This window comes from Primulina huaijiensis, chromosome 15 (genome assembly GCF_012295235.1).
Source record: "Primulina huaijiensis isolate GDHJ02 chromosome 15, ASM1229523v2, whole genome shotgun sequence".
NCBI classification, from domain to species: domain Eukaryota; kingdom Viridiplantae; phylum Streptophyta; class Magnoliopsida; order Lamiales; family Gesneriaceae; genus Primulina; species Primulina huaijiensis.
The window spans coordinates 3495082-3518402 of record NC_133320.1 but is presented as its reverse complement, the minus strand read 5'-3'; the positions used below and the strand labels follow the sequence as shown (position 1 = coordinate 3518402).

The following is a 23321-nucleotide window of genomic DNA, read 5'->3' as shown; positions in this document are numbered from 1 at the left end:
TATATATGAGTGTGTGTGTGTGTGTGTGTGAATTCATTGCCAGGGTGAAAGAATGCTTGTCACCTACTCCTTTTACGTTGAAACACACTCAGTATCTGGAGAGACACTCCAACATTTTCAAGAACCAAAAACCACACAGAAACACACTTAGTGTGTGAGAAAAGCATCCTTTTTCATCTATTTATATTATTTCTCTTGGATGGAGACTGCACACAGATGCAAGCTTTGTTTCAGAAATTTTGCTAATGGAAAAGCTCTTGGAGGGCACATGAGATCTCATGTCATGAATCTCTGCACACGAAAAAAGGGATTAAAACGTGAGAAGGACGAGGACCCTTTTGAGAATCTCGAAGATTCTCCATCTTTTCGATCGTGTTTGTCCATTTCATCTCGATCGTCATCCGGAAATGAAGAAGAGAAGATGCAGAATTTCGAAAAGGGATCGGTTTCAGCTGATCCTGCAGAGTTCTGTTCTGTTGAAGTTCAAGATTGGGAGAGCGAAACCGATTCATCGAGGAAAGATTTGGTCGGAAGAAGGTCGAAAAGTGCTAGAAACTCAAGAGCTTCAGGTTCCCATGATGATGATTTGAAGGGTACTACTCATTTTTTACAAATCAAGAACCCAACCGCCTCGGAGACCGAGGCCTTGAGCTCGATTTCGGACACGACGTCGGAGGACGAAGACGTCGCTTATTGCTTGATGATGCTGTCCAGAGACAAGTGGAAAAGGGAAGAAAAAGAAAAGGGGTTCGAACATGATTATCAAGAAGAATATTCTCATGTCGTGAAAGTGAAAAAAGATGGTAGTAAAGCTAGAGGGAAGTATAGGTGCAAGACATGTAACGAGTTGTTTAGGTCTTATCAGGCACTTGGTGGGCACAGGGCGAGCCACAAGAAAATTAAGGCCAACCCGATATCGAACCTCGGGTCGGCTGGTCCGGTGGCCGCAGCGGAGAAGGTACACGAGTGCCCTTTCTGTGATAGGGTGTTTGCTTCAGGGCAGGCACTTGGAGGCCACAAAAGGTCACATTTTGTGGGTGCAGTCTCAAGAACTGGCGGAACTTTGAGCATCGATCTTAATCTCCCTGCACCAGTCGATGATGATGGCACGTAAAATCCTAGTTTAAGTTACTCAATTAATCAATGTAGTTTCGTGGATCAAATTTATATTGACAAAAATATGTCATATTTGATTTTATTTTGTTTATATATATAAATATATATATTTGACGTTACGTTTTTCTATTCACAAGACTCGAACCTATTACTTGTAAAATGGTGAAACGAACTTCTTTATCATATCATATGGGGTATCCCTTTTAGCTAATGTCCTAAAATGTGAAATTGGACAGCGCATGAAGTTAGGAGTAAAACGCAAGGATTTGGTCGAAAGTGGTCAAAGTCGATGTTGACCTTATTGAGAGCAATTTATATGCAAAAATCAGAATTTTTTTTTTGGTTTCAATATTAATATTAAAAGAATTTAAAAGATCAAACTTTTATATTTTTGTTATAACAATCTAAGATTATTTCCCTCGAAAAACTTTGGACTCGTTCATTTTCTCCAATGTAAAATATATACATGCACATTCATTTTCCCCCAATATAAAATTATGCTTTAGGCTTCAACGAAGCATGCTTATAATATATATTTTGAATCCAATAATATATATATACCTATTAACTTTTGGGATTAGCTACAAGGGAAAGAAAAAGAAAAGAAGTATTGTCAGAAGTAATGTTTTTTTTTGTTTTTTTAAATTTTCCTCTTTGCTTGAATATGAAGCCATTGATTCCAACAAGAACGTGATCAGTCTAAGGGTGGATTTTTTTGGGGAAGTCCGTGAAAAATCCCTAATCAAAATATTTTTTTGGGTTCACTCCCTACCCACAAAATTGTGGTACTATGTCATACAAAATATGGTACACTTCATGTGGAAATGTGGTACTAAAAAAGTACCCAGGGACTGAACACAAAAAAAATCGACGGCTGGGGACTGAAGGCTAATTTCTCGTTTTTTTTTCAATTATTGACTTTTTAAATTGGAAATTATGCAAAATATATAATGATAAGTTAAAATTTTAAATATAAATCTCTAATGTTTTAAATAAATGAGGATGTCCCAAGTCTCGAACGAGATTTCGGAGTCGACATGTTGTATACCAAAATACCAATTCAACGTTAGAAGCTGAAAAATCGAACTTCTGAAAATAGAACTACTTTGAATTCGTCGGACCATCAAATTATTCGAGAAATGAAAAGGATCTGGGAATCATATTCTTAAAATGATATGAATCCGCGTTATGTTACTTTGAATGATCTTCACAATGGAAATTGGGAAAAAACGAAAACTAAGAAAAAGAAAGCCTGCTAGTTGGAAATTTAGGGGTGCAAATTAACCAAACTATTTGTGAGTAGTTCGTTACCAACTAAGTCAAAACTTGACTAGAGCTCGATTTTAGTTCGAGTAACTGGAGTTTTTTTATCGAGTCGAGTTATTATTTGTATTCAAGTAGTTCGCTAGCTACGTTAACACACACACACACACACACACACACACATAATGATATTTGTCAATGAATATCCAAATCCGAACTCGATATTTATATGTTAGAATTCAGACTTTCGAGTTTGAAATGAAATACTCAATCGAGCTCGAGTGAGTAAAATTTAAATCGAATCGAACTCGATATTTATATGTTAGAATTCAGACTTTCGAGTTTGAAATAAATTACTCAATCGAGCTCGAGTGAGTAAAATTTATATCGAATCGAGCTCGAGTAAGCTCGTGTGCACCCATTCACTTGGAATACTGCTACAAGTTGTCTAAAATCACATATAACGAGTCTGCGCTGCTATTATGTAAGCTGGGTCGAAGGCCCAATTTCTCTGTTGCACTAATATTAAATTAATCGGCCTCAGTTTTTATTCGTTGGGCTAAACAACGATTTGTGGTTTATGAGGTTCCATGATATCATGACATTTCACGCCATGAAGCATCCAGACCAAGCTGGTCTCATTTGTCTGAATATATATATTGTTTATAAAACCAAGCTAACATTTTTTTAAAAAAGGGTTAATGGATTAAAAAAATCTTTAGATTATTTGATAGAATGATTAATAAATAAAAATCGAATATTTGAAAGTTGGCCCCCATAATGAAGGTGTGAATAACGAACGAAGAATAATAATTGAACTGTGGCATCAATATATCTTCAGTATTTAAGGCCATAGAAAAATGATAAGTATTTATTTAATCAAAAAAGAGGGGGAAATGGAGAGACCTAAAGACATGGAAACTACGGTAGCATCTACTTACAAATGGGATTTCCACAATTTACAACTAAGCTTTAGTGCATATTGTCGGGTATACCACCAGAGACCACACTATCGTCGACTGGTTTTGGACCCCCACATGATCTTGACACCGATTCAAAAAGCTTCTCAATCTCAGGTGCACATCTCGTGAAAGACCGGCTCCAGAAGTTGTATCGGGGATTCTGTTCAACAGGTAGAAGGGATTTGATCAATGCAGGTTATAGCCATCGTAAAAAATTCGGTAAATCACTTCTTTGGGTTGGGGGAAGGAATCAAATATATATGACAAGAAAGTGAAGCTTTGAGGGCCACAGCCACACCAGGTTTGGTTCACCCAAGTGGTATATACTGCAGCAAATAAACAAAGTACCTTGATGAGCTCAATAAACGTAATTAGAAGTCCCCAAGGATGAGGCCTATTAACAATTAATCGCTCAAGCAGGACCCGGGTGATTTGCTCTTGAAATGCTTCCTGCTCGATGTAAAACGAATATATTCATTAGCACCAAATCATCAAATATTGTCGTCACTTTCCGAGCACTTGAATTCAAGAATGGACTCTCCCTGTTAAGTAAGGCGCAGAAACTATACGCACCTGATTTGATTCGTTAAACAGGTAAAGAAGGATGAAAGAGAAGTAATGAGTGTGGTTGTTTGGATAGCGCAACTGGTTCCCGATAGCATTCAAGAACAGGTAACGGCCCTCTGAGTCCAGATCGAGTATCAAGGTCTGGAAAATGTCCAGAGCAGCACTAACCAAGAATGCGGTCATGCTAGCCATGGATTGCGTGTATGGTGGGACTCTGGATTGCAGCTGTTGGATGGCCTACAGTGAAATTCCAGAAGGTTTTTTTATCTTTGAAATGAAAATGGGTAGGCAGGGATACATATATCAAGTATGACGACAAGGACAAAAGAGCATTTCAATTGACATTCTTCCCGACTTGCTTATACCTGCATTTATAAGCGTAAAAGGAAGAAATGGCATACCTGCATCCCAACGTAAAGGACAAGAGCGTTCATGAGAGGAACATTGTAACGACTGCCAGACCGAGCTCCTTCAGATGGAGTAAGCAAAAGCTTCTGCTTCAACTCAGTAAGAAATGAAGACCCTTGTTGCCTTGTCTGTACGTACAAGGACAAAGGAAAACTAAGAAAATGGATATTGAAGCATGAATTTATGAAATATCTGGTTTAACACTGATCAGTGGACAACTAAAAAAAGTCGGTGGCCCCTCTCTGTTTCCCAACTTGCATATAGATACTTGTACACCACCCACAGTCAAATCTCCCACATAAATATTGACTCGAAATTTTGTGTTCAGTTTCTTTCATGTTTACCTTGAGATACTCATCCACATCATTCTTGATCTGTTTTGTTTTAAGAGCTGCATCAACTTCAGAGAGAATTCGTGGTGTATGACTGATTTCCGCCAGTAGGTCAATCTGAAAATATATATTATATCTCAGTTCAGAATTTAATCTACAATCCAAGCAGAAAGCATAAAGGATCAAGATAAGATACAAACCTTTAAGTTGGGGGTAGATGGATCAGGCAACCTCATATTCCGAGGAAATGCACTGAGGATTATATTTCGCATCTGTATGCAACTTGGTGGAATGACATCACAGAAGCTGAAATGATAATCACAAAGGAACTCGGGGAAATCGTGGAGTAGCACCAACAAGACCCTGAGTGTCCCTTTATAAAGAAATTGTATCTGAATGACAGCAAAAACAAGAATTACAAAAAAANCACTGTATTATCATTTGCCGGTAGCAGGAGCACCAAAACAGTAAATCGTTATCATATGCAGACCTACCGGCTCTCCCAGGTCAGCAAGTCTCAGGAATGGCTCCATGAACTGGAACAAGTCTACAAGAAGTCTATGAAAATAAGGCCATCCCTTCTGTGCATTTACCGTGAGTAATTTTGGCATGAAACTTCTATGACTAACCAACTCGAGCCAAGCAAAGCTGAAAGCAAATTACAAAGTTAATCGTTACTAGAAAACACATGATTTAGTAAAATCTATACCCACCAGCTTGCAGAAGAGCAATTATGAAGTGACCGATAACTTAAACACATATTTCCCAAGAATGTGCAGAAGAGCACTAATGAAGTGACCATTAACTTAAAACATATATTTCACTAATAGACTAATTTTTTTGTTTTTTTGTTTTTTTTTAAAGTAAACCATATATTATCGCATTAGCAGTTCAACAAGTCAATCCTTACAACCTTTCGCAGAAATAAAAGAATCAAATCTTTGAAAACAAAGTAGTTATATCTAATATGTATTTGTTCAATTATCTTCAAATAATACAAATTGGTTGCATGTGTTGAATTTTTCTCCAACTATTTTACCATGCCTTGCACCTTGTGCATGAACTATATGATCTTCTTTTACTGTACAGCGCCCATCGCTCTTCATAAGCATGTTCTAAACTAGTGCATAAACTGAATCATAAAATATGCCAGTGTAGAATAAATAAACAGACCTGAACCCTGGAATCTTTAGAGGCTGAAGAGCATGGAAAGCATTTGCTAAAGCAGTCAAAACCTGAGTAAAATGTTAAGAGTTAAATCCAGCCGGAACCAGCAGACAAACCTCGAAGTTTAGCATTTTAATGTCATATACCCACAATCAGAAGCAGAAGTCAAAATATTCACAATTAGAATCAGTGATGAGGTGCATGCCAAATGCAGAATACCTGGAAATTTGTGCCATCAAAAACTGGGTCCAAGGAACACAAATCCAACAACCAATTAATAAACAACCTAAAATACGGCCTGGGATTAAACGAGGACGTCTTCTCTGCAGCATCTTTTTGAATAAACTTCACGGTCACAGCAAGAATCTACGAGAACCAGTAATTGAGTCTATTAAACCTAGATAAGCGACTAAAATTTGAATTTTTCATCAACTGAGGGGGAAATGCATACCTTAAGCAAAAGAGAGAGTTTGCTAGGCCCATGATCAACAGGGAAAAACTGGAAAATAACAAGACATAGTAGTTAACAAACACAATAAGTTGAAAAGTCGAGTGATACAAAATGAGAAGACAGTCAATGAAGCAGAGTACAACCGTAAACATTAATTTTGAAATGTCCAAGAAATTAATTTTACCTTCAGAATTGAGAAGACCAATTTCGCATAGATGTCAATAGCAAGGAATGACAAAGGTTGTCCCAAATGTGACTGGGAAGAGCTAGAATTAATCACCTCAGAAGATAAGCAGTGTGACACTGAAAGTTCCTGAAATTGAAGCATCTTGAATTCAAAATTCTTAATAAAATTTATAAACATTGTGACTGAAAATAAGAGGAACTTCACCGTGAGCCGGCGGAAAAAATGCTCTGAGGTGTCATCCCCATTAAGCAGGCCCCTCTGCTGTAAGTGTAAGACATAACGAGCGCAAGCTGCATCATTTGCTCCAGGAAGTTCACATATTTGGTACCATTCTGCAAACAGCATGGAGACCTATGCAGATAGCATAATCCAAGGAAAAAACTCCGAAAGTTAGAAATTTTCTTAAAAAATGTACCACATTGTAAAAATCTATGAAAATTTGAATTTGTGTCAGCCAGTCTATGCCGAAGTCTTTCTAAAGTGTAATAAAATATTAGCTTTTATTTCTCAAAGAAGCTAGTCACTAATGCATTAAAAAGATCATGTGATTTTCATATCAGAATTTGTTTAAAGCTAATAGTTCCAAAAGACAAGAAAGGAACGCAACAAATGCCAAACTTCAGAAACAACCTCGCAGTTACACATGAACCCAAAAACAACCAGCTTTCTTGATAGCAAAACATAAAACACGCATGCAGAAACGGGTCGAGTAATAGCTTTGTTTGCTTGTTTTGAATCTAAAAGACTGTGAAACTTGAATGGTGGAAATGTTGAACATAATACTCGATAATTTTTTGGTTTACAGGTGAGACTGGAGGAATTAATAATACGCTGAGAAGTTTGGCCATGGACAACAAACAAAGAAGATGCTAATGCCAACAGCATGGAATTGACAGTGAGATGAAACACTAGTAGGGATGACAATACAAAGGTCAATTGTGCTGTTATAACAGATCGCAAGCATGATTCTGAAGACTGATTGCCAAACCCTAGGATATTATCACCATCACTTTCCATCTGAACATAGAAATAAATGGGTGAAAAAAGAATAGCATCACGAAAGTTGATGTATTTCAGCGAAAATCATTTAAAAAGACAAATTATGGCTAGCACCTGTTCATGCAGACCAGCAGGATCTGGTTCCACCAATTCTGTGGCCGAGTAGTCTTCCCTGCTTGACCCAGGTAGCCCAGAGACCTGTTTCAGTACATAAAATTTAATGTATAGGGATAAATATTGATTATTGAAGGTGAGGAAGAGCGAGAAAAAAACCACTTCAAAAACCTTCTTGTCTTTAGATGATCTCATATTGTCTTCCTTCCCAACAATCACAGTAGGCAAGGTTGTAAGATTTGCAGTAGGGTTCTTAGCGATCTCAACTAGCTGTTGCAGTGATTCGGGAGATCCAGGCCTAGCAGCAAGCTAAAAAGTACAAGAAAAAAATTTGTCAGGATCCCATAATGAGATCCCATAATGAGTTATATGTAGTACGCAAGACAAAAAAATGGACCAAACGAGTGCCTTTGCCAGAGCATCAACAAGATTGTGTAGTTCTGATATCACTTTAGAATCATTGACAACTATTGTTTGGATAAGAGAAATGGCAAATTCTGTGGCAGCCTCTGCAAGATAAAGAGAGTGAGTTGCATTGATGTCACTGATAATGCTAGTGGAATTAAGCTATTCGACACATACTATTCCTTCCCGCATCAATAAGCTTTGCCATATAGACGTTATATTCAGCAAGATTTAATAATTCACTGCGAATAAGACCAACAGTGATATCCTTACTGAACTTCCGGTCCTCATCAGAGTACATCACCTGTCAAAACACACAAAAAAAAAATTTAAATAAACACTTGCAGAATGTTTTGTTTTATTATGGAAGTTCTGAAAAACTCGTTTAGGGAAAAATTATATTTGGCTTTGCTTTGGGAAAATTACGTTATTATAGATGATGTCAAATTATAATAAAAATTAAAACGGTATATTTTGGATTATGATGCAATATAATGATAGAATATTTTAGGAAATAAGAAAAAAAAATTAGTTAAGAATTATATTGGAAATGTGAAAAAGGCGGGAAAATTTGTTAGAATTTGATTTAGGAAAAATGATATTTTTTGGTTTTGGGAAATAAAAACAAACATACCGTAGCTTTTTCATATATTCACCAAATAACAAAATCCCACCAACCACAGACACAGGCACAAACTCACTCACTCATTTCATTTTCCATAACAAGAGGGACCAATGGATTGTAGCATCTAAACAAAGAAACAGAACAGTTCATAGATCCATACTTTTTCCAAATGATGAGCAAACTTAAGTTAAAGAAAATCGCTGCAATTTTACATTGGCTTCTTATCTCTATTATTTCACATCATTATGATCAATGTACGTACTACAAATAAATTGGGATTAAATTGCGGCATTAAACTGAAGGTTTTTCATTTAAATCCTTAATATCCTACTGTATAACGATGTAAGAGGGCATGGGGCAGTATTTGTTTTGTCAGATTCATTGTGGGTTTTAGAGAAAGTCATTTAGATCAATAATGTCAAAGAACTGTTTTGCGAAAATAAAATGTATGTTCAATATTGTCTAATAAATGTTACCAAATCATGATATAAGATATTCTAAAAACTCGAAATCTAATACTTCGGGTTATAACATAAGATAACAATAGAGTCGTCTTTGGAAGTGATGAACGGTTGAATAAAAAGTAATGAACATATCAATATAATACCCTACTAAGGTTTAAATTTATTTACGGGGCTGGAAAATATTGTGGTAAGAATATCAAAACAAGGTCAATACAACTTTCAAGTTTGACGTCAAAATAATCAAGTACCAAAATAGAACAATTTCAAAATATAAACTAAACTCTAGAACCAGCATTTGTCAAATCCAATTAGTCCAAACACGCAAAAACTATACCAAAATACCGCACAAGAATAATTACCAATTCCAAGGTATCCAGAAAGAAGATCAAATTTAATCAACTGTAACTCAAAATCTAATGGCATACCCAACTAGTGAGCTCCTTCACAACAAGCTTGCTAACATCACGAATGGCAGCCAAGATTGCTAGATGAGCACTGACATAAGCTCTGTTTGCTGCCTTTTCATATAAGCCCTTGAAAGCCTACACAATTAGTAGGAGTTAACATGTAAATATTTTCTTTTTTCAGGTATCAATCAAATAAGACTCCATAAAATCACACCTTTTGGGCAACTGCCAAAGCTGCCTCGTCTCGGCTTATGCACCTGAGGATAACAGCGGGAACCTCAGCTATAACTCCCTGCAAACAAAAATGGGTACACTCTGGTAAAGAATCTGAATCGTAAATATAAAATTGCTTTGACGAAACAAATTTACAACAAATACATGGGTTAGGTAACTACCTCGATTTCTGCCTCCTTGGCATCACTACTCATTAGATTTTCAAGCTGAAAAAGGACCAACGTAGAGAGCATTATTAATAAATCAAAGCATATCATATTAAATCCTTTCTGTTACTTGTAACACTTAATATTTTAACATTAAAAATAGAGTCATGATACTGATACCAAATACATTACAAGAAGAAAATTTAGAATAGCAAATTTACCTTCTCTGAAATAGTCTGGTACTTATCCAGCGCATCACCTGTGGTTAATAAAGGCTCCAAAACATTGCTTCCAAGACGATCTGATGCCAAAGTTGGAATAACAGACTGCACCGAAGCCACTGGTTCCTGCAGATGTAGAATCCCACATAAGGAGTGGAAATTTCACAACAGTAGCAATAACACTTGCATAAAAATATCACTCACTTTTAAATAATTAGAAGGTCCTGTCAAATGCAATTCAGGTGTAGAAGTGAGGGGGAACGAAGAAACATCATTTTCAAGACTTTGCGAAGCAGGAGTATCAACAGTTGCAATATGAGTGGAAGAAACACTGAAACATCCTCATAAGTGGGGAAGTAAATGAGTTCTTTAATTCAAAGATAATAACAAAAAATAAAAAGGAATAAAAATAAATTAAACCTAGGAAGATGGGATGCATTGGCGTCTAACTCCTCATAACCAATTTTCAGATTCTGGGGAATGACACTAATTCCTGCATTTGCAATGCCAGATGTGTAAATGCCAGCAGTTATTTGGTCAGATGCGGATGCAAATTGTCGAGAGAGTCCCCCACTGCCAGATGAAGCAATGGGAACCACAGGTACTGCGTTTGAACCCTGACTGGACCAATTCTGCCACGGTAACCGAGCAAAATCCTATTCAAAATTAACACAAAGGGATTCATCATTCAGTATAATCCAATTCCCATGTGAACCAATTTGATTGATTTTCTGAGGCATGCGCGAAAGCAATCCACCTCATAAACACGCTGCTGTGAGTGTGAAAGGCGTCCAGGTTTAGGGCGAAGGGCGTCCGGCAAAACACCCATTTGACCTTGGGCATACAGGCTAGAGTCAAAATATGTAAGACCAGCACCCTCTCTATGTTTCCTCCTGATAGTGAGTTGCTGGGCAATTTCCCCATCAATAGTTTGAATTGCCTACCAATGGGATTATGATGCAACAAGGAAACAACAGCAACAAAATAAGTCAATTCCAATCGAAAAAATTACTATTGTGCAAGAAGTATTGAAGTTATAATACTAATTCATAATTCATGCTATCATTATTTGCCGAACGTGAATAGTGAGTCGCTCCCGTATATCAATGAGAGAACCAACCCATGACAGCCAGCTTCGGCTTATAATATTGGAACCACATCAAAACAAAACAAAGTCCAAGAATTAGTCTTTTTAGCATCTACCATGTTTTTTGCTATATTGAAAAATTTTGTTCATTTACTCCCACCATAACTTCCCACCTATTCACCCCCATGTTTCGCTCTTTGCTCAAGGTTGAACAACGTTCTTGTACAAAAGTTTCTAGTCCATGATATCCATCAGAAAAATGAAACAACAATATATAGCATTCTAGACATAACTTTTATCAGTAGAAACAAAAACATGCCAATATGAATAAACATCATATTTCATCAACTCAGGTATTAAAAAATAAAACAAGTTTTCAAAGAAAAAAATTGACTAATAAAACTCAAACAAACCAAGTAAGCAGAGTAAAGATGTCAAACTAGGAATTCTCAGAAACTTTTGTAGTTACAAGGATCAGCAATTCATCTAACCTTTTCAGTGGCAGCTTGTTCAATCACTGCACAGCCAAGGTCCAGATTGTCATTGGTCACAAGTTGAATCGCTTGCTCTAAAAGTTCATTCGATATGCTCAAGCCCTGAAGCAAACCCCTAAGCTGGCTTGATATGGAACCACGCAAAGGTTCCTGACAGCAACAAAAGTAATCTTGAAACACATGAAATGTAGGAATAATAATTAGGGAAAACAGACGATCATGATTCCAGTAACATGTAGAGTAAGACAGGTGCATCTTTACCTTGCATGTCACATGTGCTAGACTCCCAGCCAACCTTGCAACCATCAAATGTGCTGCATTACGTATGAGGGTTTCATCAGGTTCCAAAGCGTAGTCCTGCCATTAGAGAGAAAGAAACTTTTGCTTAGAAACTTTGGAATGAACATACACTGAAACATAGATAGTTCAGATGTACAAAGGAAATAATTCATATTGGAAAACCTTCAAAACAAGTTCCTTTGTTGTCTGAGTTGCAATGGAAACACTTCGCTGCACGATGCTGGACACTATCTCTGTGATAGCTCTATCCATGGCAATTGGAAGTACACTGAACCAAACAAAAATTCAAGCATGCATACTGATTTTTTGAAGTAGAATTGAACAATGAGTAAATTCTCTGACCTCTGGAAATTCAAGTACAGGCCCAATGCATGGAGCTTTTTATTGATAACAACTTGCTGTTCCATATTAGAGGCTGGTGCAGGAATCTGAGAAAGCGAATATAGTATATATCTGGTCAATAAATATTTACCCACGACAGCTATCCAGCTATCGAAGCAGGAATTAAAAATTTAAGCAAACCTGATTAACTGAAAATTGGGACTGTCCTTGGGGAAGACCTTGAGCGGAAAAAAGCTGATCTGTTACTCCCGGACTTGTCAGCTTCTCATCATCAGCCAGTGTGCCAGATAGAGTATGAAGAGGAGCCGCATACTGATAATACACAATATAAAAGAACCTTAAAAATCCAAAAAGAATGTGTGTCCATGTTTCATGGAATTTAAGTAACAATCTACAAAGACTTGCCTGAGATATGATATGTGAATGAGCACCCGGATGAGGTGAAGCAACATCCAGTGGTTGCTCAACTTGGTTTAGTGTAGGTATTATTCCAGACTTCACCTCATTTAACATCTGAGGTTGTGAAGATCCTACTTCTTTATTCGAAAAATCAGGATTACCTTCAACTTCTCGAATTTTGTCCTTGAGAAGAGACGTAGGTGTTACTTCTTTTAAATCTACACCAAGGTTCTTGAACAGGACCTAAAAGGAAATGAAAAGAAAATAGCGAAAGAGTTCATATTAGCACTTTGCCCTCAGGGAAAATACCACAAAATTTATGCATAAGATTTACCTCGATATCAAACTTCAGATTTATTTTTAAATTAGGCATTGCATAAATCTCAACAAGCAATCCAAGTATACCCATTGTCCAAGGGTTTGGAGGTTGATAAGCTAGACTGTTAGAACATGGTTCCAGAATCTGGAGCACAACCACAAGATAAATGCAACTTAACACCCTGATGTAGTGAACATCAAGCATAAAATCAAAGAACGATACCTTGGATGTAAAAGGAATGACAGCAATCATAAGTCCCTTCTCATACGCCTGTCAAAATAGTAAATAGTTAGATAAACAAGAATGAAATCACCAGCTTCAAATCAATAAGGAACAAAATAATCTAGGTCAAAAAAGAGTCACAAAGAAGATGACTAAAAACACATGCTGACATGAGAAGGAAACAGAAGAAAAAGAAGATACCTCCACAATCAGAGATTTGGGATCAATCTCTCGTGCCCTTAAAACTTGATTCTTCCCAATAGTAATCTTCCCAAGCCAGCTTCCTAAATTTTTCAGCAATGAACGCTCTTCTGAACTTGACTTTATAAGTTCTGACCCTAGAAGTACCTGAAAAGTAAAAGGGCCCATATAAAAACACTATTTAAGGGATACAATTAATGAAGAATATATCTATGGGTGATGCAAACCTTGCAGTTCTCATAAGTGGCTTGTACAACCTCTTTGTTCAGAGACTTCAGATTTACTTTATCAAGGAACTTTAAGTACAGATCATGAAAATTTGGCTCAATGCTTGCTCTGTCGATAAAGGAACAAGAATCAATACAACACTTAGAACTGCCTTACAAAAATTTTCGAATTTACCTTATTTCAGATGGCGTAGGTGAAAAGGTAAATGGAGGAAATCAGGGAATAAATTACTCGCAACTAAAATCCCCACACACAAGTTTTCAGTTTCTCAGTAATAAAGATATACCCCAAGATTTATTAGAATGTAAATTAAAATTCTCACCTCTTCATAACCATATACTGAGCAAACCAGGGATAATAACGCTCATTCAGAATCTCAGTAAATTCTTTAGCTTTAGCCTCAATATTGGCAGCAGACAAGTTATTTATGATAAAAGATATCTTATCCTGAATTTCAGAAGCAGGAGTCTGTTCAAAATAAAAGTAGAAATAATCAAGAACTGCAAAGGACCAACTAAGCTAGGTCATAGAACTATTAGGAAAACAGTTGTGAGAAATAGTATGCAGACGAAATATTAGAGTGCACACAGTTAAAAACAACGACAAGATAATAGCTTATGGATTTAAAGACAGTTAACTCGTCACCAAGACAAGAAAGAAAGAAATCAGAATTGACAATCCAATCATCCAATGACAGGTCAAACTCAATAAAGAAGTAGCAAAAGATTGGATGAAAAGATGGAGATCATCCGTGAAAAATACGAGAGGTAAAACGCATAAGCAACAACTGAGATACCGACAAGAAAAAAGTTTCACCGAAATAACCTATCCATAACACAACCAAGAAAATGCACCTCTATTGGAATTTCTCTTCTCTCTGCTGCCGTGATAAGAGTTTCAATGTTTAAGGCAGAGCCAAACCCTGTACAACGAATAAACACTGAATTAAAGATACTAAGCTTAGAAGGCTGTGATAGATGTCAACCAACACATATTTACAACATATAATCCAAAGTAGATATTGCATGCTCCAAGAGGGATAAATATACTTGCTGAGGTAGATCGAGATGAACGTGGAAAACCAGGAGAGGAAGCATGCGTTAATGCACCGAGAGAACTCTGAGACTGCAAGTTTAGCCAATATAGTTTAGCTCAAATAAAACTACAAGGAAACAAAAAGCACCCATTATATCCATGGAAATAGTAGATGAGAAATTATATCGCTTGCCTTTTGAATGCCAGCTGCATCACTTGAAGGAGCAACAGCAGGCTGCCCGGCAGTTGATTGTGCTGGCTTTAGGTAATTAGACAGTGCCACAGGAAGTTTTCTCTCATCTAAAGAGCTTGTAGATCTTTGGGGAAGTTGGACTGTAGGGACGACTGACGGCCCAGTCTGTGAACCTCCCAGTCCAGATGACAAAAAAGACGAGCTCGGAGTCTGAAAAATGAAACAGAATATAACTCGCAGCCAAAAAAATAAGTGTGGTTGACAGTTTTAACTTCAACAATACATAAAGTCTTGTGAAAATTCCATCAATAATAGAAAAATTGCATAGAAAATTCCAAAAAAAAAAATTCATCTCTTCAAAATAGTTTCACCTGACTTAATCATCATTCAGTTCAACCGACTCAACAGGTAAAATAATGTGTAACAATAACCAAAATTTAACAGCTTTTCCTACAAACATTGTGATATGAAATTTATAGCACAAAGTAAGAATGAGACACGAGCAACCACAAAAAGAGAGAAGAGAAAATGGATATAAATCCATTGTCATGGACTCCAAAGTGGCAAACACAAGAATAAGGAGAAGACTGCGGATGTAGTTGTAATAACATAGCAGAATTAACATTATGAGCAAGGCATAAGATTTTCAGCCTAAAAAATTATCAGTAGAATGATAGTTGTTACAACTTAATGCAAAGAAGCACTCCAATTCCTACAAAAGCAAGTCAAAGTTCAGTGTTTGTATTTAAGTAATTTAACTACCAAAGGAGTGAGAAGACCAACACCAGTAATCATTAAACAACAAAATAAAGGTGACATAACCAGCGTACATGCATTTGAAATGCAATTCCTGGAGGGGAAATAAAGGTCCCATAACCAGCAAGATAGGCATTTGAAATGCAAGTCTTAAGAGGGGCCATAATGAAGTGCATTTCCGTTGAGGAATATCTACAAATGTTAACTGAACTAATCAAAAGCACTAGTTCTACTAATAAATTTGCACCAATATCGCATCATCACAAGTAAAAATGATAAAATTATTTGATACGCACTTTTTGGAGAAAAGTCAACTGAAAAATTATGACTCAAGTTTTCCGATTGGCAGTTTTAGCATTGACTGCAACTTCATCAATGTCATCGAGTAGTTCACCTATCATATTTGATCCTTGAAACAAGCTTGAAATGTTCTCTGTGTAATTTCAGAGCATGTAACAGAGTAATAAAATACGCTACCTCCACATTAGTAGAAGATGGCTGGATAGGACCATGATGAAGATCAGTAGTGTCATTATTGACAATGTCTTGGTCAGTATGAGCCGCTGAAATCCTAGCGAGTGCCCTCTCAATAAAGGTAACAAGGTCCGCATTCGTAACACGCAAATGAGATATTTGTAGAATATGATTGCAGTACTGTGGCCACTCTATGAGGCGGTCAACAAACTGTTCCAGTGCCTTGGTCCCAAAAACAAACATCTACATCATGTAAGAAATAAAAGCCATTGGTCAGTTTACAAATAAAACAATGACAAAAATAAGACGAATAACATATACAAACTTTTGAATCTGCAGGTTTCCGCAGAGCATCTAAAACAGCTCGTAAAGCGATACCGAGTGTGAGATGTGTCACAAGTTGATGCTTGATGAGTGACCCTGGAAAGAGAATTCCATATCAAGATCTATTTCAAATAACAGCTCAGAACCCTGAATAGAGAAATCTCCATAATAAACATACAAAAGGACTACGGCATGACAGGAAAGCCAAATAACTAAGTACATAAATTTGCATAAAAAAAAGTAGGTGGTTTAATCAAGTGCAAACATTTTCAAATTTATGATCATTATAACGGCAAAGTAAAGATTTCAGTGTTGCACTTGGTATGCCAAAAACTCCATATAAATATGGACAATCAGCTGAAAACTCAGAGAACACATCAAAGGTGGTATAACATCCAACAAGGAGCAGCACCTTAAGTTGCGCCAGCCACAAATTTTAGGAAACAAGGGAACAACTTTGAGTAAGCTAGTTAAGCAAGCAATCACAATTCACAAACACAAATTAAATATATATGGACGAGTTTATGCACATTAGTGAGTTGAAGAGTCTGTCTAGCCTATAAAATTGAGTTCAATAGAGGTTCAACTTTCCCCTAAACAAGAAATCAGGGCAACCATTTCAAAGTCACTCAATAGCAAGGTCCAATAATTTCAGTTCCACCAATGGAATACATATAGCTTCCGTCAGTTTTTTTATCTCAGTTCATGTAATGCAACCCAAGTTTGGTCAGGTTACACAGTTAAACTTACAACTGCTAAGTTGTGTTAACCATTCATGTCTCATCATTTTGCCTGGCTCTAAACTATGAATTTATGCATTGAATTGGAGTCCATTTTTCGGTCAATGTGAAAATGAAGAATATCTGAAATCGGTGCCGACTTTATGGAAAAACCCACCAAACAGATGGAGATGCCTTGTTGAAGAGCCAGTCTCCTTTGCCCAAGAATGTCACAAATGTAATAAGGCCTTACCTCCAGCAATTTTTCACATTTCAATAAGTAAAAAACAACTAATGTGGCCATGCCGAACCAACTTTGAAAAAAAATCATAAAAGCTGTGTTTAAGCAATCAGGTTAGCAAAAAAATATGGATGAAAACACACAAGGATAACCTAATGATATTCATCCGACAATCACCCATCCAAACTAGAATGAAAAAATTAAATGATGCCTAATACATTATGATATCTCCATTTGTCACAAGGAATTAGTGCCTATTAACAAAATGAAAACCAAAAACATGACACGGAAAACTAGCAAAAATAAGTAACATGGTAAAGGTAAAAAAATGTAAAATATGACTCACCAAAAAGACCAGCGGCGATTTTCAACTGCCTTTCAGGGTATTTGGAAAAGAACTTGTACTCCTCGAATAGATTAGCAATCATGCACTCAAAAATCAATTGTTCCCTGTTACAGATAACAGCTTTCTCAATTGAGCCTCAACTTTTAATTGCATTTGCAAAGGCTATAACAAATTGGCGACATAATCCTCCTATCAATGTATCATTTGAGAATCTAGAAGGCAGCTTATGAATAACCAAAATAAACCAACAAAGCAAAAAATCTAGGCTCATAAGCATATTGTCTCAATTATCAACCAGTTGAGATTAGAAGGAATTGCACATTTGATTTAGGTAAAAATAAAGACAGATATCTTGGTTGGAAATTAACCTTCTCTCCGGAGATTCCTTGAAACGAGTAAGCATTTGAATAATCGCATCAATTGCCAGTAGACCCGAAAACATTTGATGGAAATATGAATTTGCTTCTTTCTCAATATCATCAGCATAACTATCAGAAGAGGTAGAGTCAGCAGTCCCATCCTCTTTAAGTCGTGTATTACCAAGCATGGAAGTGGAATGCAATTTTTCCATTTCCTCAGACAAATGACTGGACGAAATGACACCAACATGAGACCGAAGGACCTGCCGTTCAAGCATGTAAATAGCTAAGGCCAATTAAGATTATTAAGTTGGCTACACAAAAGTAAGCGGGAAGAGCGCGACTTCCAAACCTTTAAGAAAGAGGGATATGCATCCAAATAAGTATTCACAAGAGCGCCAGTGGGGTGAAAGCGATTAGAAGAAACATCCTGAGCTCCGAGCTGAACCTCCTTTAGAAACTTGAGGCACTCCTAAAAAGCATGCATACAATTTCTATTTACTAACAGTTATTCTATATCACTCCAGACATCTAAAAACAAGAAGTACAAGACTATCAGTGACAGATAGCCACGTCAGCATTATGTTACTGGTAGCAGATTTGTCAAGATCGTTTCAAGTTCATTATTCCTTTAAAGTTCTCAAGAGATACTTTGCTCACGAGTGCTGGATGCACAAGTGTTATTAAGACAAAAAGGGATTTACCTCATAGAAAGCGTCTTTGTATGCAACTAATTTATCGTCCAACCAGTTCTCAAGATCCATGAATTCTTTTCTAGAAGCAAGGGTAGCCAGTCGAATTCCAAAATAAGAAGGAATCATATCCAATACCGAAGATAGGATCTGTAACAAAGTTAAGAAGAAACATCAACTAACAATAATTGCTACTAAACAATAATGAAAAACAAAAAAAACATCACTTTATTCATGGGAGTTTGATCTCGAGTGTCTGCTTACAGAAGGAAAGATATTTCACAATCCAACAAATAAAAAAAACTTAATAACTACTTGTAGGAACCCTGTGGTAACATGTGGTGGAAGATACGATATTGTGGTAACAGAATAACAGGGCAGTACCAGCAATTCTCAGATGGCATAAATGTGCATTGAAGCACTATATTAAAAAGAGAAACCAGCCAGTTGGTAGTATAAATTGCATTCAACATATAGGAATTAAAATCTGAGGAAATGACTGAAAATGAAATTAAACAAAAACTAACAAGCTAATCAGCAGTTAAAGTGACAAATATTAATAAAAAAAGTCGACTAGATCCCAACCAGGAACCAGATGGAAGAAATCTGAGGGACCACATGGAAGCCCTTAAGAGGCATTGGTAATCAATAATGTGAACAAGGTTTGCCTGTTATTGCATCAAACATCACCATCCTTCGAGTGCAGAACTAATGGAAGTTTATTGTGAATTAGAATGTTGTGGAACAAATTTAAGTGAAAAAATCTACCTTTAATTCCTGGCAAGCATCCAGAATCCTACTATAGTTGTCAGGATCAATGTTTGTGGCATCTACGAATCCTCGCAATAACATGTTTGGGTTGTCATGCCACAGATGAAGTATTAAATCGTTTCCCAAAACATTTTTTAGTAGCATAGGAAGAACAGCAGAAGACACTTCATGCTGGATAAGATTATATGCCGTCTGCAATATCAGGGGTTACATAATGAGTTACACAACAAAAGGCAGAACAAAAAATAACAGTTCATTCAAGATGAAGTACATTCACACGGGCCATCCCAAGAAGCAAAACTTCAGGGCAGTGGTTAAGAGGATTCTTAATAGCAGATCGCACAAAAATTGCATGGCCCCTCTCAGCTAGTTGGCATAACACCTCGAGGAGGTCGTGGCAGGTCCAAGCATGATTGAACTGACCAGATTGAAACTTATGCCCTGTCACAACATCATTGTAGGCCTGTATAAGAAAAAGGATTTTTAACAATTAGTTATCACAAATTTGTATCCACTTTTAAGCTAATATTCATGGGTCAGATTCAATAATTTACACATTGCAAGCTCTTGAAGAAAAAGTAAAGAATACGTGGCATGTAGTAACTGGATACTAAAGAAAAGATACCATTTGCCTCTCAGAATGTGCAAATGTAAACACTTCAGGTGGCATTGAGATGGCATACTTTAAGAATGATAGCTGACCCTCGACATTCTTCCAAATAAAGCCACAAATGGCATGAAGAGGAAATGGATCCTGAAAAATCAAGTTACACGTAAATCATAGTTGGTTAGGATTCAGAGTGGGTTTGATTTTAGTTTTATTGTTTCCTTTTTGTAAAGGCGATTATAAACATTTCTCGTAGTGAGTAAAAAGGGATCTTCTACGCTGAAAAGATGCTATATATCCATACATGTGAACCTTGTGTTTAGCAAAACAAATGAATATTTCACGAAAGAGCATCAACTTCATAAAGATAGTATTGTTTGATTTCACATGGAAGATGGGAATCAAAAACAGTAAGACAAGTGAGGAGGCATACCTGGCATGCATATTTATACACGGACATAAAAAAGGAAAATGCTGTCTCATTAGGGATATAAAAATTCTCGTGATCCAGCTTCTCCATGACATTTATCCAGTTAATTCCAGGAGACTGTGACAAAAATTAGAACTAAAAACCATGCGATGAATCAATTAAATACACTACACTGATGTGAAACATAGTACAGAACTTACGAGCTGCTTTATTGAATCCACTAGTACATCTACATTCCAAGAGTTCAGAGACGGTTGCTCCAAACCAATACTAACCCCAAGCGCGGAACAAAATGTAGAAAACACATTTTGACTGTCATCAAGACCTGCGTAAGTTCGGGCAATTGTACCAAGTATCTTCGCAATAGTGACATCAGAAAGAGGCAAGAATAAAGACAACATTTCTTTGCATTGTGAGACATTGGCAGTGCATCCATAGCCTAATTCGTTCATCATATCAGCCATGCTACTTTCCTTCTCCATTTCTGCTAGAATGGCGTCAAAATCATCTTCATCGCCTTCGTTGAATAAATCCAAATGCCTGCATTACATAAACAAGAGAAGTGAGAAAGGTTGTTTTTACAGCTCACACACTAGCAAATCAGCTATGAGAGGTTTTGACACCAAGTCTCCCAAATAAAGTACCTGAAGAAATTTTCGTCACGCAATTCATCAGAAAGGAAAGGGGCTAAGATAAATTGGGCTCCCTCCTCCAACTGCACAAGAGATAACATTTGCATGAACGAATCTACATACTTAGATAGACCTTCGGATTGACTGAGAAACACCAGAATTTGCTGAATTAGCTCAGAAGAATCTGAAGCCATGGGATTGGCACTCAATTCTGCAATCTGACTCATGCAAAAGTTTTTCCCTGCGATACAATCGACAAAAATGGAACTACTTTAATGCACAATGAAAAGCAGGTTAAGCTCAACAGCTTTATTTACTGTAATCTTCAGTTGTTAAGATTCAAGACCACTTCCACAACCAAATAATTTTAACGCTCGTATCCAGGTGGCTAAGCAGAGAAAGTACTAACCGCACATTCTGGTCTCAAGGTTTTCTGAATCAGACAGAGCAAGGCCCATTCCAATTTTATCTAATGGCAATAAGTGCAGTCCGTCAGAAAGATTCTGCAGATATTCCCCGTTTATAGTTGCAGTACTCAATGATTGACAGAAGACTGTACTGAAATTAGGTTTATCCATAATATGTTTAAACAGTGAAGCAAATATTGGATGCATCTCCATATTGTTCGAATCTTTCTGATAAATATGCAAGTGATCCAAACAGATTTGGAGTAGCAATATGCTTCCTTCGATTCCATGTGAAGTACACTGCAACATGTAGCATAGTCAGAATGATAGCCCACGACTTGAATACAACGACATGAAGCACAAGGGGGTCGCATGGAGCAAAAGTAGGAATAAAAAGGACTCCAACATGCATGCAGGGTTAATTAATTAATTAAAGAGTTCCGGTCTTTAGGTAAGTGGGTTGACAAAGCGGTTTTTTATTTTTAAAGAAAAGAGTGTGTGGGCCTCAATTTTTAATGTGCGACCTGCAAAAGGCCGCACGCCTTTCGCAAGGGTTGTGCCTGAAAACCCTCTGAGGCGCATTGGCTTCACCTGTAACAACTACTAATAAACGCAGAATGATAATCATCATTTGCTTCTGGAAGATACCGCTAGAAAATGACAACCAAGAAAGCTAAAAAAGTAGACAAAAATCGCATCATAACATTCATCACAAACTGATTTTTTGTAAGTAAATAAATTCATCACAAACAAGTGCTGTCACGATAACTAGTTTTCCGATTCTCCTGATTTTGGTTAATTTGTTGACAAATCGTTACTACTTCGAGAAGATATGTATCAGTTGGACCTGAGGTTATATAGACCAAAGACGAAGATATGATGGACAAGAATTCTGTTTGTCTTTCAACTTGGCTTGAGAATTTTCCCAAAAGTATCCACACTTGTCATAATGAAAACAAATTCTCTCAAAACAGATGTGTCAAAAAAACTAGCTCACTGCCGTTCGCTCTAAAATCCAAATCATGAGATACAAAGTAATCAAATCTCATTCAAGTAAAATTTCGAAAAAATAAAATGAAATCAAAGAAAGCACGAGCATTTTTCGTAAGTTTACTCACACGAGTAATCATATAAAAGCGAACATCAATCACTTCTCTTGCAAATATGTTGAATATATCTTTACATTAAACACGAAAATCAAACAAATCATCCCCATAAAACACCATTTCATGCCAATAAACAAACAACTTCAAATTCAAAAAGAGCAAGACAGCTTGATACTCTCACATAAAACTCAGTCGTCTAAATCCCACTCAACTGCAAGATCAATACCTCATCCAACTAAAGATTAACGAGTTGGATCACCTAATTGAAACATCGACAATGGGCGATTCATCCATACACGATAAAACACTCAGAGCATCTGCATAAACGTGATCATACCTCGCAAAGCTCTAGGAAAATTGATTCGAAGTCGGAGCCCGAGTCGGAGTCATCCAAACTCTGGATGAGAAACCGAATATGACCGGACAATTTCGTTGACAGCGGAATCATTTGGAACAGAATCTCGCAATACTGCGATTTTTTTTAGTGAATTTAGCTCGAATAATGGAAAGCTAGGGTTCGCAGAACACAGGACTGTGCTTAAGACAATAGCGATAGCGTTGAGTGAGGT

General features: G+C 36.8%; 2 protein-coding genes across 5 annotated transcripts; one reads left to right on the top strand and one right to left on the bottom strand.

Annotated features, from left to right (window-relative positions):
• The first annotated feature begins 35 nt into the window (after positions 1-35).
• On the top strand, positions 36-1206 carry LOC140959105 (zinc finger protein ZAT9-like). Its single transcript, XM_073416865.1, has one exon. It carries the CDS (start codon positions 200-202, stop codon positions 1112-1114), a length of 915 nt encoding a protein of 304 aa, XP_073272966.1. The 5' UTR covers positions 36-199; the 3' UTR covers positions 1115-1206.
• Positions 1207-2842: 1636 nt separating this feature from the next.
• On the bottom strand, positions 2843-23321 carry LOC140959104 (uncharacterized). 4 transcript variants are annotated; one of them, XR_012171911.1, is made up of 52 exons: positions 23090-23321; positions 21649-21946; positions 21252-21480; positions 20808-21147; positions 20611-20724; positions 20196-20324; positions 19842-20033; positions 19568-19762; positions 18812-18949; positions 18460-18579; positions 18117-18370; positions 17749-17852; positions 16444-16538; positions 16122-16361; positions 14889-15098; positions 14710-14785; positions 14515-14582; positions 13983-14128; positions 13660-13768; positions 13433-13579; positions 13232-13279; positions 13025-13153; positions 12697-12933; positions 12472-12603; positions 12292-12377; positions 12112-12217; positions 11911-12006; positions 11647-11799; positions 10826-11008; positions 10489-10724; positions 10273-10399; positions 10069-10194; positions 9863-9907; positions 9682-9759; positions 9486-9602; positions 8149-8275; positions 7975-8075; positions 7738-7875; positions 7567-7650; positions 6658-6804; positions 6451-6579; positions 6267-6314; positions 6035-6181; positions 5822-5883; positions 5143-5296; positions 4849-5040; positions 4661-4765; positions 4310-4444; positions 3915-4145; positions 3690-3791; positions 3275-3501; positions 2843-3010 (listed from the first exon to the last, which is right to left on the bottom strand). XR_012171911.1 is itself a non-coding variant. In XM_073416862.1 (51 exons), exons 1-51 carry the CDS (start codon positions 23198-23200, stop codon positions 3352-3354), a joined length of 7266 nt encoding a protein of 2421 aa, XP_073272963.1. In that variant the 5' UTR covers positions 23201-23321; the 3' UTR covers positions 3169-3351. The 4 variants fall into 4 exon arrangements, 3 of the variants coding, with proteins under 3 accessions (XP_073272963.1, XP_073272964.1, XP_073272965.1); XM_073416862.1 differs by lacking the exon at positions 2843-3010 and having other exon boundaries at positions 3169-3501; XM_073416863.1 differs by lacking the exon at positions 2843-3010 and having other exon boundaries at positions 3169-3501; positions 10069-10173.